Source organism: Rhipicephalus microplus, chromosome 6 (genome assembly GCF_043290135.1).
Source record: "Rhipicephalus microplus isolate Deutch F79 chromosome 6, USDA_Rmic, whole genome shotgun sequence".
Lineage (NCBI taxonomy): Eukaryota > Metazoa > Arthropoda > Arachnida > Ixodida > Ixodidae > Rhipicephalus > Rhipicephalus microplus.
The window spans coordinates 198953216-198969800 of record NC_134705.1 but is presented as its reverse complement, the minus strand read 5'-3'; the positions used below and the strand labels follow the sequence as shown (position 1 = coordinate 198969800).

General features: G+C 43.4%; 1 protein-coding gene across 1 annotated transcript; it reads right to left on the bottom strand.

Moving 5' to 3' along the window:
- Nucleotides 1–696: 696 nt before the first annotated feature.
- On the bottom strand, nt 697–16491 carry Cog2 (conserved oligomeric Golgi complex subunit 2). Its single transcript, XM_075867522.1, has 16 exons — nt 16331–16491; nt 16040–16201; nt 15847–15912; nt 15609–15689; nt 14201–14283; nt 13498–13600; nt 11644–11823; nt 10599–10714; nt 9356–9622; nt 7951–8012; nt 6943–7253; nt 5232–5307; nt 3393–3538; nt 2614–2750; nt 1642–1810; nt 697–1061 (listed from the first exon to the last, which is right to left on the bottom strand). Exons 1-16 carry the CDS (start codon nt 16406–16408, stop codon nt 969–971), a joined length of 2130 nt encoding a protein of 709 aa, XP_075723637.1. The 5' UTR covers nt 16409–16491; the 3' UTR covers nt 697–968.
- Between the last annotated feature and the right edge of the window lie 94 nt (nt 16492–16585).

Genomic DNA, 16585 nt, shown 5'->3' with positions numbered 1-16585 from the left:
TGTGCTTACGTCTGAACAGAAATATGATGTCTGCAAGTTTCATAGTACACTTGCAATTGAGTCATGAAAGGGGAGATAAGCATTATTTCAGTTGACCTTACTCATCATCTAATATCAGTAATGCAATGCTGCACAAGGTTCTTGTAAAAGCAGCTGCAACTAAAAGAAACTCTGTAAAGCACAGCACACCCATATGACATAGTGTCGCCGTTTGTACGCTTTACATTACACTTGTCAGGTATATTCTAGCAATCAAAGTGGCCTTTCCTTGCACAATTTCCACACATAAATGTGGCATTATCGAGGCCATTATGCTAAATCCAAGCTAGAATCGTCAACCCAAAAATGTCCATCTGACCCTATCTTTAAATTAGGGCCATGTTGTAGTTCCACTTATTTCTGGACAAAAAGGGCAAGAAACCTGTTCAGTGCTAATTAAGTTGGCACATTCTTACTTTAAAATATTGTAGCGCCATATTAGACAGAGACAAGACTGAAAAGTACAGAATAGGACGGGTGCTGTCACGTACTTCTCAGTCTTTTCGTCTAATGTAGCACTACAATATTTTTGAGTGAGAATGTGTCATCTACTAGCCGCTCAACGAGTTCTATAATTTAAATGAACTGAAATAGTCATCTATTTGAGCTGTATCTATTTGAGGAGTAAGCTGTACAAAGTCAGTGAAAGGTGCCAAATGCTAGTCAAACAGCTTTCCAACTGACTATTTTTTGCGCGCATAGGCCAACAGTGTCCGTCGACACACCCCGATGCAATGTGATGCAAAAAGAGACGCTGCTCAGCAGCCACAGTATATTACTATGTTACAAAGATGTATGTACAGCCCCGTTGATCAGTATTTACAACGCCTTTCTAGCAAGACATCCTCGATTGTAATCGTTGCCCGCTGGTTAGATATTCCCACAGCTACTCCGGCGCAAAGGCACTGGTGCTTTTGATGTCACGACCTTCACAAGCCAGGGGAATTCCTCGCCGCTTCCACTATCTCCATAAGAGCTCCGTAGCTTTGGACTTTTGATTTCGGTGTTCCGAGCTCTTCCATCTGTACAAATAAACAAAAAAACAGCCTCATCGTCAGTGCATTTGAGATGTCTTTATCGTAACAATGGTTCACTTTTCCCTAAAAAAAATAAAGTCAAAAGCTTGTATCAACATAAAATACAACATAAATGTATGCATTCATTTATTCCGGATATATTAGAGAACTTTACGAAGTATTTACACAATATATTTAGCAGAGGGAACAAGCTGATGAGTGACATTTTTGCGTGCTACATTACTCAAGCCCCTAAATTATGCTGCATTGATGAAGCGATTTTATTTTTTTATGTGTGCGGTCTACATTTTGCAGCTAACACTACGACAGTGAAACTTATCTACCATACTTGAAAATACTTCTCCTAATCCTAGCAGCAATTTCAGCTCAGACTGTAGCAATCTTTATGACACTGTGTGTTTTCTGTATTCGACCCCATGTGGCACATCGGTTTGCAATCCTCCACAAATTTGTCCATGGGCATGTTTAAATTTCACCGTGGACTTTTGCAACTGCTATGATTGAAGAACTCTGGCACAAGCTTCTAAGCAGCACTCGGAGGAAATAGCAATGGATGTGAGCTCACCTTGATCCCGAAATGCTCGACATCAATGTAAAGCTGTAGACGTATCTTGTCGTCGTCCGAGGCAGCCCCTTCTGGTAACGGTGTCCTATCGCGAGCTCGCTTCAGTCTCTTCAGGCTGTCTTCCATTTTCTTCACTGACACTAGCACATCTTTGGTTACGGTCATGTACCTAATGTGGAAGCAAAAAAAAGTCACAGCTTTGCCGCAAAGGCGCAGCAATGAACACGATAACAATAAACTAGAAAGCCGCGCAAAGAATGGCAAGCAGATCAAAATGTGCCTCGCGTTTCTCACGCACAAATGACGCATGAAACGTACTCACAGGTACAGATGAACACAAATAGGCGTCTCAGTTGTTACTTTGCTGTGTCTGAAAAGTGCGCCTTTTCGCAAACGGAGACTGTGCAATGATTGCACTGACCTTCGTGCGCCTGGTAACTACAACAGAATCATTCTGGTGAAAGCACAAGGGCAGCCAAGACGTACGATGCTGCCCACGGCGAGATAAGGGCGCGCAAGTGAGCATCCACCCCACTCCTCTCCATGGGGCAAAGTATGCATGGGAGATGAGAGCGCGTCGTGGCGATCTGGTGACGCGCGCTCATTGCACCATCTCGCTGGTAATGTTGTAAATACGATAATAGTTCCCCCAAGATGCCCATCGCCAGCGGTTAGTGGTAGATATAAATAGCTTGCTGTTTGAACGTTGAAGGAGGTGCCCCTTCGTGGCTCAGTGGTGAACACCTCGCACTCACAATTTAGAGGTCAGAGGTTCGATTTCTCGCGCTGGAGTTTTTTTCTGGATCATTTTCTTCCTTGTGTTTTCATTTAGTATATAGATACGTATACATATATGGTGATTGACAGCGACGCCGACGTCAGCAGTGAAATCCAGCCGAGAGTGTCCATATTGCATGTTTTAAGCACAAAACACATGGTCAGCCAGTTACTGCAATCAAGAACTGCACTTACTGTTTTGTGACTTCTTCGAGCACCGACTCAGTCCATGCGGGGTCCCAATTCAGATTCACATTCTGGCGGCCCAGGTGCCTTAATGTCGCCAGAGGTGATAGGATTTGCGGGACATAGCTGGATGGTTTCGATGGTACCTACAGAGGAGTGATTAGAGCGTAAAATAATCCAAGAAAAAGATGATAAAGCTCAGGAATTGTGGCAGCAATAATCGGCAACATTATAACGAAATGACGCCTTTGGCTTTCAAACATTTGGCAATGACTTTGCAGCTGGTAGAATAAAGAATTAAATGATGACAAAAACAGACTGAAAACAATATTCGTAAGGGGTTCTGTTCTTTATTACTTCACTTGTGATTTTTATCCTTAAATTGAGCAAAATGATTCCAATAATGCAGCTTATTTCACGTAATATAAACAAACAAATAAATGATATAAAGTGCCTTTTTTAGCAAGCAGTTCCAAATGCTAAGCCAAAGCGAGAGCTGAAAATTTATTAACTGGGTATACTACCTTACAGGCTCTCAAAGCATAGCCTGACTATTCGGAGATTCACAAGCTATAACAAACTTACTCCGGTTGTTTTTTACAGTATAATGTTATTACCATGCACCAAAATGCTTCATACACATCTGCGTTTTCATCAGATCCTTTCAGAGTTGTGGCCGGAATGATTGCGATCCAAAACCACAACTCACACTTGACAAGAGAGTGTATTCGCCACTGAGCCATCTGTGAAAATGTTCAATTAAGAAGATGCCGCATGTTCTCGCTGACCTCTCGGTTCGTCCTGCGGTAGAGGCGTGGAATGTCGGGCACCATTTTGAGCTGGACGCAGCAGGCCTTGGCAACGTCGGACACCAAGCGGCCAGAAATGCTGGGAGCCAGGCTCGTGAGGAGCTGAGAACACTCATCCAGTCCCTCTGTGGCAATGTATTTATACAGAACACGCAGGTCTGAAAATGTGGTATGTGACGACACACACATGAAATGGCACAAACTTCTCGGCTAAAGATTCTGGGCCTTTCATTGCAGCGATTGTGGCAGTGCTCCCACTCTAACGGGTGCCGCATTTACACGATCGTAGGTCGACCGATTTCTGTCTTAATTCGAAATCGGAAGTTGCGAGGTCGATTTAGAATAGAAAACTAGTTTTGGCTGTAAAGTTCTTCTCAAAATCATCCCTGTGTATTCCCGCAAAGCTAGCCTTTCTTCAAAGCTTCTAAGCACTGCCGTGAAGCCACCCAAGCACACTGGAATTTGACTTTACTAAAAGACGATAGTCTTTCTTGGGGACCTTCGACACCAAAATTTTGATCTGCCTGTCTTTCTGTCTGTACATTTGTCTGTTTGTCCGTGGCAACGATCCCCCTAACAGCACCAAACAATACCTCAGACGGCCAACCCCATCCGTAGTGCCCACCAATATTTCTCAAGTTGCAGCGTTCATATTTGTGCGATTGTCAATTGAAAAGCAATTATTGCGCATATCGGAGGCACCATAACAACAACTTGATGTTTTGTATGTGCCTTTTTACCAAATAAGGCACACACAAGTACTAATTCTAAGGACTGTAGCGTTTATCACGCTGCACTGACAGTGCAACACGAAGCTCAAAAAGGCAAGTCTTTCCAACGCTTTGCTAAGATGACACGGTGGTGGCACTAGCGCGTCGCTTTGTGTTCTACACTTTATCACCTCCGAGACAGGCGCGCATCATTCTCCGCGGGCGCGCATGCCTTCCTTTGTTTTCGAAGATAACTGCCAGATGGCGCTCGTGTCTAACGTGCCTCGATGCACTTGTTCGCCTTTGCTGCACAGATCGAAACTCTCTATAACGCAGCGCTTCCAGAATACAATTCACTGATTTTCTCGCGCAGAACATCAAATGAATGTTTTGTTTACTCTCTCCACACGCAAGACTATCATCTTTCGACGAATTTTGCCATGAACATGCACATACGGGGCCAATTTTTTTCTTTGAAGACATGGAAAATACATTTTTAATTAAAATTAGCTGCTGCTTTTTTTCTTGTCGTGCAATTTTAGTGGGAATAGACCTACATTTGAGTCAACTCACAAACGTGTAAATACGATATGAGCATTGTGCATGCACAAGGCATGCAAGAAGGAAAGTAGACAAATACTTGAAGGAAAGAAAATTAATAAATGGAAAGATACCTAAGTATGTCGGTTGCATCTCGGTATCCTTCTTTAGAAAAAAAAAAGGAAATCCAATCGTTACCTTGCTCTATAATCACATATATGACAATATTTATTAAAGACTTGTCACTTCTGTGCTTTTATTTATTTATTTTGGCCCTAATCCCATTCAGTGCACATCTTTTGAGACTTCTCCCGAGAATAAAACATTAATTGCAGTACAGCACTTGGTTTTCGCATCATTTCATGAGTGCACGATTGTGTCTTTCTGGATATTGCTTGAATTCAATATTGTGGCTTACCAGACAGACCATCAACAGATATTACGTTCAACGTGCCATTGCCTGCCTTTTACCTTTTGTTGAAAGCGCAAAGCATGCGAGGGCACCCACTGTATACTTGGAGTTGCATGCTACACTGAACAAACGGTTATAGCTGTGCAGCACCCGTACCTTTCAGAAGCTGTAATTGTGCGAAACCAGTCTGCTGAAGTCTTGGTTCGACTGTGTCGGTAAGGAGGGATCCCAACTGCATCAGCAAAAGAAGAGCAGTTTTCGTTGGGATCACCCAAATATTCAATAGGATATTTTGATGCTAAATATTCACTTTGCATAGAATTATAAAAATGAAAGTTCTTGAAGTGCTTGAAACAATTAGCAGTACCAGCTACACCACCATGAACCCGCATTCCCATGGGAAACTTGCATATCTCACACATAAAATTAATTTAAACAAGTATGTTTGTGTTCGTAAATATATCAGTTTACATAACAGTGTATGTACAGATTAGCATCAGCCACCTGTCATGCAGTTAAAATCAACATTCTACTTTCATTTTCGAATACCGTCCCGTGTGTTACTTGATGACAGCGTACCGATAATGCCTTGTGCATATTTCTGCTTTAATTTCCAGAGAACTAAGCCTTCCCATAGGCTTGATTTCCAGATTCATACCACTAAGCCATTTCAAGTTTCTTATTTCTTACATTTCTTACAAGAAAACTGCATCAAAATTGAACAGAAAGTATGAGCCTGCTTTCACCAATAGATTGCCTTCGGTGCTCAATGCTGGCACTATCTTAACTCATAGCTATGCTACAATAACACTGCCCAAACTATCACGAAAGCGTTAAGTGTAGATGTGTCCTCTCAGGCATAGGTCGGTGAACTCACCCATGAGTTGGCTCACTCGTACTCACGCTCAAATTGAGCCGCGAGCCTCAGTCTGGGTGAGTGCAGGGGAGTAACGTTTTGGCGAGTTTGAGTACGAGTGAGTGTAAGTGCGAGGTATGTTTCTTATGTGAGCCTGAGCCAGTTCCACTTGTGTCTGCCGTACTGTGCCCTCGGGGGACACAAGAGTGTAAACATCATCACATCTTCCTCATCAGGAAAAGGTATAACAAAGACGATAGCCAGACTCACGCCTAAAGCATGACACTAGTGAAGCCAGTGTAACGGTCGCAAGTTTTACGCCACTTTCGCATACAGCACACCGCGCATCATGCACAGCACAACCTTTAATGTGCAGGTTCAAGTTCATTGTTGAAATGCAACCCATGCTCATATACTTCATCTGCTTCAACAATAGTTTGAAACATTATGCTTAAGGGCAAAATCCCAGCTCATGCGAAACCTCGCATTGACATAGTGCCATTCACAAATGTTGTCCGTACCACTGATTTTGTTCACATGAACATAGGGCAACTATGTATGTTTCATTGCACACAGTTCTCATTCCAAATTATCGTGATTCATTGATTTACATGATAAAACTCTCGGTTTAAGAAAAAAATCTTGCTTCCAAAAACGACACATAAAATGGGTGATATTGCATATATTTTATAAAATACATGTTGTACAAGAAACTGTCATACTTGAAATTCACATACAAATATACATAAACTAAGCAATATTTACAAAGACCACTCAAGAATAAAATAGAAAACATCCTCCTTCTTCTCTGTGTCCTCGCCATCAGTTTGTGCTGTAGCATTCATCTAGTAGTCATGCACATTAAACATTGACTATTAATATTATTATTATATCCCAAACATGCTGCATACCCTACTGTTACAAAGCACCTTAAAGGGCTAAACAGTATAATGTACCACTGAAACGCTTCTGGCAAATCACTCTCACGAAAACAACACCAGAGCGGCTCACCTTAGAGGCAATGTTCAGCACGTCACAGTGAAGCATCACAAACAGAACGGGGCCCTGGGGGTTTGCAAGGTCGACCGATGCATCACAGCCTCCACCATCCTCACCGTCGCCAGCCTCGGGTCCCGAGCTCGTTTCCTCTCCGGCACCCGGCCGAGCGGTGTACTGCTGCAACCAGCCCCGGTGCCGAGCCAAAAGCTGCAGGGTGAGCTTCCAAAACCGGTGTGACAGGGGCGCCAGAAAGACGTCCTCGTCCCAGCAGCGGCACAGCGCAGCCCACAGTGCCTCGTGACACGACAGAAAGAACACGTCGCCTGCACGTATCGAAGCTGGCTGTCAGAGACTCGACAATGCCTGAACGAACCTTTCTGCACTTTGTATATTCTATCAAATATTATGGTATCCTAATTTACTTTGACACGAATTTAAAAGTTCAGAAATTTAGTTGTCTTTCAAACGAATGAACATAATTCACTGCATGTAACCTGTCTTAAAAGTGGGCTTCACTGCAGTACAAAACTGCTATGCTGAGAAACCACTGAATCAGGAGAAATTCACATTGTCGGAAAGCTACGCTCTAATATTATGAGTGCACACTACCTGTATCACGGTTACCTTTTTTTAATATTTGAAGGTGTTTTATACGAGCTTGTGGCTAAGGACCACTTATGACTTACACCCTGCTGCTATTTTAATTATGTTACAATTTCAATTCACTTCAAGGCTACTCATACTAATTACCATTCACTTCAGTTTCATTTCGTAAAAAAAAATATCCACACAGGCCTGAACTTGAACTTGTGTTTGCAATAGAGAAGAGTAGCTAGAGCGCTTAACATGATCAGTGTTCCTTAAGAAAAATAAGACACAGGAAAATTTTAGACCAATTTAATTACACTGGACTGATTGGAGAAGCAAGTCAACCAAACATGCCAAACATTAATTTCCAAGCATTAAGTGGTATACAGCTGTCATTGCATTCACCTTACAAAGGCAGTAATTTACACCCACCTTTACTGCGCTGTGATGGTTGAGTTATGGCGGATTCTAGTTGGCAGGCTATCTCCTGAAATCTGTCATGAAAAATATCAGCAGGAAAAAAAGACGGTTATACGGGTTTCAACTGTGATCAATAGAAACAGAACAACTACTTCAGGAACCATAACTAATTGTTCAAACACCCCCTAAAAAAATAACATTTGCTTGTTTCCACTCTTGCTGTACCTGGGAAAAATAGGTGTTCTTTGTAGGTTGACCTAGACCTCTTTTGCTGAATGAACCACTGCAGGTAATAATTTATGTAATATACTCAAATGTTCCTCAATACTACAACAAACCCAGATATAACGAAATATCGAATACAGTCAAGTCCACTTATAACAACACCAGTTTTAACGATATAGCAGATATAACAATGGACAGCCAAGTGACTGTCAGCTTTTCATAGTACTCTATGGCAAAATAAACTGCTTATAACAATGCTGTCATGCTGCAATATTGGTTATAAATATTAAATGTGGGCACTGAAATCAACCCTGAATGAAACGAAAATGCCAAAATTCTGCGACAATGCCACCCCAACCCCGCCTATTACACAAAAGGGCATGAGAGCATACATGCAGCAGCCAGGCGATAGTACACTCGGCCTCAGAGGCTCGCATGCCACCGCTGCTTTCGCCTGCCACGGAGGAGGAGTAGGAGGACCAGGTGGGCGCCTCTATGGGCAGTGGGGCAGTCCATTCTAGGGGTGTGCCGCCTGTAAAAAAAAGCACCGGGCCGCGACGCTCCTGCTGACGCAGAAGTGACCGAACTTTGGCCATCAGTGAATGATGGTGATGGAGACGCGTCTTGACTTGAGGAGTTTTTGCACGCCGACTACGCAGTAGCAACAAATGAGGACTTCAACGACGAGGCGATCATCGCTGCGATCACCGACACGGAAGACGACAGCAGGGACAACGAGGAGGAACCGAAACCCATGCAGGTTGTGTCGCATCAGGAAGCGCTGCGAATGATCAACTCCCTGCTCTATTTTGTGTTTGCTAAAAAACCTTCCACTCGGCCACGTGCAGCAGTTAGATACATTGCAGAAAGATGTCAGTAAGAAGGCCAGTAAGAAGCCGAAGTTGGCCGTACGTTTCTCACCAATTGTCTTGACCGTAGATGAGATGAGGTATCTTGGAATGAGATTACGTGCAAGATAAGTTTGTGTTTTTGTGCATGCCAAAGATGGATGTGAATAGGGCATGAAATAAAGAGTTGGAAGTTTAGCGCCTGCCTTTCTTTAAGTCTGTATCGTCATTCCTTCTTATATGTACCGCGTTAATACAAGCTAGGTGCAAGATGCAACTTTGTTACAATGAGGTTAGAGTGTCGCAATGCCTTAAATGCGGAAACATTACCGCATTGGCCGCACCTTATCTGGAAGTAGATAGCAAGGTTCCACTTGGCCATGAAGCGCACGTAACACGGCTGGGCCCGCAGGTTCTCCACCTGAGACACGTTGTGGCAGAGGCGTTCGAGGCGCTCCAGAAACGCCACGCTGGCCGAAAAGCGCCGTTGAAAGGACTCCGGGTCGCCCGCGTTGAACACCCACGGCAGCCGCTCCTCTAGCATAGACACCAGCTGTGGGAGGATCGCCCTCTCCAAAAACGCGTAACCGATCGCGTTCGTCTCTGCAACGCTGCACACAAATTGCAATAACACTAAAATGAAAGTGTAATGGCCCAAGCGACTTGGGTAACGAGTTTAGAAACGACAAGCAAGGAGATGGGCCAACTGTAACTCGGTAAGACACTCCATTAGATATTTGTTTATGCTAAGAAAACAATCAAAGATACAATACTACTCTGGTTACAACTTAAGAAAAGGCGTCAGCTTCACCCACAGCAATCTATGTCCATCCCACAAAGATAATTTGCATAAATTCTTCATCCAATAGCGATTACTCTTTTTTGTGGCATGAAGCACTTTTTACTTTTCAAGTGTTTCAGGTAATTTTTTGCGCAGACACATGTAGACCAGCCGTTTTAGGCAGCAAACGTGAATGTCTTCGTGAATTTCCTTGAGTACTCCGACATTGTTGCACAGCTAAAGGCAATGTTTTAGGTAGCAACGAAGAACCTTTAGCTCTTAATATGCCCAGTATCTACATTAGTTGAGAAAAAGTATGTAAGCTTCGTGTGGAACCAGCTGGTACTAGCTCTGGTCTTTCAGAGGTGAATTGCAGGTGTGTCGCGATACTGTGGGCATAGCCAACATTTTTTTTTTTTTTTTAGGTTGTAGCCGAGTATAGAAACAGACTTTATCAAGAAAACTGCTCTATGGCTTAGCGTGTACTCGCTGAAAATGTGACAAGTGCCTTTCAACGTGAAAAATGTGTATTTCTGAGAGCTTTTTGTGATGCATTGACTGATATATAGCGAACAAAAAATTGTACACTAAAGCTGTTCAATAATATCTCAAACAAGGCTGTTTATGCAAGCCTAAAAACTGGCCTTTGAATGTGCACGTGAATGAAAACTCCTGAGCATCTTCGCATTTCAATTTCGTCAATGCGAAGTTCAATGCGAAGTGTAGCAGTAGAACAACAGGGAGCAGTGCTTAGGTAAGTGTTTAGAAGGATAAAAGAATGCAAGGAAGTTGAGAAGGCCACGCACCTGGCGACTCCGAGAGTGAGGTCGAGGAGCGTCTGGCACTTGGTGCTGACAAACATCATCACCTGGTTGTAGACACCATCCAAGCCAACCTCCTGAACCACTTTTTCATTCACCATCTGGCACATATGAAGCAAAAGAGAAGGTTGATGGTCGAAGTACTAAACAGAAATAAATGCTGTTTCAGCATTGTGAGAAAGTCTTCCAAAAGATGTGACTCAACACACATTTGCGCATATTAGCATGAACTGATGACATTCCCTGTGTAAATTATGGAAATTCTGATTGAATTATCACTTATCGTCATGCAAAATGTGCAAAATCAGCCAGCTTTTTCAGCCTTATGCTACGAAACCTCCTTTTGTATGGCATTCATGTATGCTTTATCTATAAGGGGAAGGGGGAGACAGGTAGCATTTTCTCTCTCTCTCTCTCTCTCTCTCTCTATCTATTCTTTCTTGGTCTGAGTGATTATGCACTTTGTTTGGTGGCCACCTTTCTTGGTAAAAGGAAGTCTAACTGCAACATTGCGTCTGCTCCTGTACACAGGAGCATAAAATGTGAAACCGAGACATTCCATACAAATGTCAGGCAAACATTAGGTCATGCCCAAAATTAAGAGCAATTCTGGACAGTCCGAATTTAGTGTTCTCTACACAATGCACTTTGCCAAACTGTTGGTATACGACTGCTTCCCCCTCGTCACTTCTTTCCAACAACTTGACAAGGCATGCACATTAGTGAAACGGTCCTTGCATTTACAACCAAAAGCATTTGTTTCTTTCATCAGATTCCCAAGCTTAAGTCTGTGATATTACATTTATACACAGAACAAGACCGTCTTAGACATTCACAAGCTTAGGAGGCATACAGATAAACTTCATTTATGTTTGTTCCATCTGCTATGAAATTAAAAACGTCAAAGGAAACTCAACATGGAAATATGGAATAGAAATAGGAAAGAATATGTTATACCAGCCTAGCTTTGCCAATCGAACAAGCCTTGAAAACCGCTTCAACAGTGAGCTATCCAAGGCAGACCACCCACCTCGTCTAGGGCAGGCGCAACGATGCGCTTGCGGAAGAGCTCCTCGACGGCTTCAACTCGATCGAGCGTGGCGTAGATCCTCAGCACGGAGCTCAGCTCGGCCTGGCTGTCGATCTTGAGTCCGCGCAAGAAGCTGTCCTCAAGGTGCCTTTGAAGCAGCTCAGTCACAGCGTTCACTCTCTGGAAAATCGTAACACAGTGGGACAGCTCAAAGATCAAACCAGAACAGCAACTGCAGCGCAAATTCGCATAACATCTAAATGAAAACAAAACACAGCGACACAAACATATGAGAGTGTTCGCCCTGTTTTTCTTTCGTTTATGTGCTGCGCTAACTGATGCTGTAACGATGATGATGATGATTGGGGTTTAACTTCTCAAACCCACCATATCATTATGAGAGACGCCGTAGCGGAAGGCTCCAGAAATTTTGACCACCGGGGGTTATCTAACGTGCACCTAAACACGGACCTCAAGCATTTTTGCCTTCAAAAATGCAGTTGCCGTGGCCAGGATTCAATCCCGTGACCTGTGGGTCAGCAGCCGAGTGCCTTAGCCACTAGACCACCGTGGCAGGTGTGCTGCGGTTATGGAACACTACTGAACAGACAGAGGAGAAGCGGCGATGGCGTAGTGGTTAGAGCATCCGCCTCGCATGCAAAAGGTGCGTGGTTCAAATCCCGGTGCCGCGCAGTTCTCAACCGGATAAAAAAAAATCCGCGTGGTGATGGAACTGCATTAAGAGGCCTGGGGTGTGGCCTCACCGGTAACTACCACCAGTAATGCACTCCCTCACCAGAAAAGAATTGGCCACCCTGGTGCAGTATCTGGCCACTACCTCCCACATGCATACACCGGGTTAACTGGCGGAACATGGGAGAGGCCTTTGTCCTGCAGTGGAGGTAGTCAGGCTGATGATGATGACTGAATAGCAAACATTCTAGAACTGCACCAGAAAGACACTGAAGTAAAATACTAAATTAGTTCAGACTGATGAATTATTTTTTGAAAGCTCTATTGTGATTTTACTGGTATTGGTTTTTTACTAAAAGAGAAGATACAGTCAAAGATGTATTTCTGAATTTCGAGCTCAAACCTCAGTAAGCTAATTGGACCATAGCAGGCTCCATCAAAATCTTCAAAGTTGGAATGACTTGGTGCGGGCACCTTAAGGTAACGTCACCACCTGTATTCTTTTTTGGAGTTTTACGCCTTCAACAAAAAAGGGCTGAAAATGCACTCAATAACACAATTATCCAAGGCTACTGAAGAAAACAAGTTAAATGCAACAAAATCGTGGCTACTTCGCTTTTAAATATATGAAACTCAATTGTTTTTACTAAGCAAATGTAATGTATTAATACACTTAAATTTATACAATGCTTTATTTTCGAGAAAAGAGCAAAGCAAAAAAACAAAGAGGACGACCTTAATTTCAGGTCTGGCGGTCCCATGCCACCAATTTCCCACAGGGTGGGTGCCCTTCCATGCGACTATGAATTTCATTCTGCTGAGCACCAGGCCAAAAGTGCACTCACCCCTATTTAGCCAGAAGGTGCCTTGCCGCAGCAATTCTCTGCCTCCCACAGCCGCGGCGAATACTCAACTATTTCACCAAGGCTGTCGTGGATTAAGGTATGCCTAGGAGCTTTCACAGAACCTTATGGGGCTACTTTTCAAAATGGGCACCCGAAAACAACCGAGTGCCAGGTCGGTGTACTCCTTTACCCATTAGGAAAAACCAGCGGGTTCCCGGTAGGCACTGGGAATCGAACCCGGTACCTACCGCATTGGAAGCGGACGCTCTAACCATGTAGCCACTGCAGCGGTGGTTTTTGGGGTTACAAACCCTACCTCAGCCAGTGCTCCAGCCAGCTTGACCTGCTTGCATTTGCTGAGGTAGAAGAGCACCTGGTTCACCTCTATGGCCACCTGCTCCACCTGCTCATTCGTCCACCTGTCAAGGGAGGTGACACATTAACAACAAAACGTCGTGGTAGAACTAAACCTTAAGTCCCTTCTCAACGTAACGCTATACCGCTATGGTTGTAGAGAGCAAGAAACTTCACAGACAATTTTACAACGATAGGCCATCTCAAGGTTATTTCACTGCACTCTGTGCAACCCTACATCCGAAAAAATCTCAACACGTTCTTTTTCACGGTACAACGTGCTCAGTCTGCAGGTGTCTGCAGGATTCTCCTGCATGCTACCTGCTAGACTCTAACACAGCTATGTAATAGAAACAGTTTGGATGCCACAGTGCAGCACGCTTGCTGAAAACTGCCAACAATGCCAATTGAAAAAGTAACTCTCCACAGTGATAAAAACCTAACACACTGCACAAAAATCCCGTGTTGATGGAGAGTGTTATGAGCACCATATGCATCATGCACAAACTGGCAGTCATCTTTTAAAGGTCTCTATGGCAGTCAAAGCTTTACTTACTGGTGCAAAAAATGGTGCTAATAAGTAATACTAGTACTAAAGCCACCAGCAAACAACTTGATCTTCACCACTGAGCACAAATTAATGGCTTTTTGTGTAAATGTCCCACCTGTCCATGCGATCTGGAGACGGTAGAAGGCGCTCGATCTTGTCCACACTCTTGGAGACAGCTATCGCTTGATGCAGTAAAGCCTGATTCGATTACAAAAAACAAAGCAGGAATACTTTTGTTTAAGCACAGCTTCAGGTAGGCAATGAAACAGCTCCATCAAAAATGCAACAGTCATCACCTCAACATCATTGTAAACATACACCTATCCTATGTCTCAGCTGCAGGATTAAGGTGCTTCTCATTTGTCTCCACTTGGTGACATTGACATAATTTAGAAAGGAACACGAACAGGTATATACACCCACTGCACTCATTGGGCAAAGCACGATACACATAAAATCAAAATCCCCCCCTCCCCCTGGCATTATTCATTACAAATACCAACATACTAATGTCAATCAACTAAGTGTGCAGGTCATCCTATTCTATTTAGTTGAAGTCATTCAACAAACTAAATTGTGCTTTGAAAATTCATGGCTCACGCTATCAGCCTGGTGGCCATAAGGGAGTATGCAAGGTATCCTAACAAATGTGTGTCATCAATTGTTCACTGAAGTGGTGTTTAAACCAACGTCATTTCCTTCACTCGTGTGAACACTACCTACTAAGCAGTCCAATGTGCATCAAATGTCACACGACTGCTCCATTACACGACCACGTTCATTGTGTGAATCCTGCTTATCTTGCCTTTACTGACAGTAAATTTCTGCTGTTTTCTTGTTTCTTAATGCAAATACATATAATTTTTCATTCCACTGATCGTCTAGCATTCCCCTAGGTTTTTTTTTTTCATTACCCTCCAAATTCAATAAGTAAAATCAGGGACAATTATATGTTTTACACAAGTACGGTTGAAAGGTAAAAATCCTGCTACAATAAGACATTGCAAAGTGTTTGATCAACATACAAAAGAGAGAAAAGAGAGAAAAATGGCCTGTATAATGAAAGCGTTCCAGTCACTAAATTCTCTTTTTCACCTAGTACCCACTGATCCTGGTGGTAACAGTGGCAGTTAACTGATTGAACCACTGACAAAGCATGTTGCATTATCTTGGTGGCTGTTACACATGAGTACACCAAAGTCGATCGTTAGGCAAGATAGTTCACGTTTATGAATAAAAATAAAACTCTTCTTACACATAAGTACACCAAAGCCAAAAGGAAAGGAAAAGAAGCTTTTTGCATTTCAGCACCTATTAGTTCGCTTTCTGTTCTGACAACATTTGCAACACAGCTTTCCAATGACGCTGAATGCAAATAATGATCCTGAAAGGTTAGAATGGCATGTACAACTGGTTGGCTTTAAAGAGCCACAAGTATGAAAAGCTATTTAACAGAACTTGTTAGTATGACATCCACGCTGCAAGTAAAAAGTTGAGGCAGCCAAATGACAAAGGTCGCTTACCTTTTTTTCCTGAACAGCTCGCCTGGCAGCAAGTTCAGTCCTCGCTTGTGTCAGGGCTGTTTCAAACGAAGTGTTGGCTTCCTGTGAGTAAATTTTTCATCGCTGTTGTTTTTTTCTTCACTTGCCTCGAGTCTACATAGTTTCACATCTAGCTCTGCCAGTCCTGACATGTACAGGAAGTGGATTCATGCTGTAATTTAGCTTGACAAGAAAGAAGAAAAAAAAACGTGACACGTACGTTTACTTCTTTCTTCAAGTCTTCGAGCGGCTTGGAGATGTTCCTGATGAATTTGTCCAATCCGACCTGAATAATGAGCACGGATGTGAACCAACAGTTATAGATGCACAGCTTTGCCGCCGCCCCTTCCGCCACCCCCAAGAAAAAAAGGAAAACAGAGTCGATCATTAAAAGCGTAGCCGTCAGCCCTCACCAGATTAGCTGACAAGTTGACGAAATCCGCGTAATCTTTGTTGATCAGCTTGATCATCGACGATCGCAGGAACTTCAGGTGTACGACCAGGTCATCGCGCAGCTTCTCTAAGCTGGCACGCTTCCTGTGCTCACTTACAAACGTATCCACGGAGAAGTTCTCCTGTAAAGACGGCAGCAGTAAGATCAGCCACGCAAATGTTCGAGGGAGGTTGACTTACGAGCAACAGCCGCCGAAACCAACTAAAATTCGGTACGTGCACGGGACAAGAGACGAGATGAAGAAACTTACACCCATGAACACATCTTTGTGGAAGCACAGGCTAACCGCCGGCTCTTGCAACAGCTTGTCAGCGAGTACGCCTTCCATGATTGCCCACTTCACCGGCAAAGACACTCGGCTACCTCGAAACTGCCCGGCCCAAAGCTGCCATCTTGCCACCTCAGACAGTACTCGGTTCCAGCCGGTCCACACCAACACACTGCCTGCCCGATATCGTTTTGAAAACACAATGCACCTAAAAACTTCATTTTTACATTACCACTT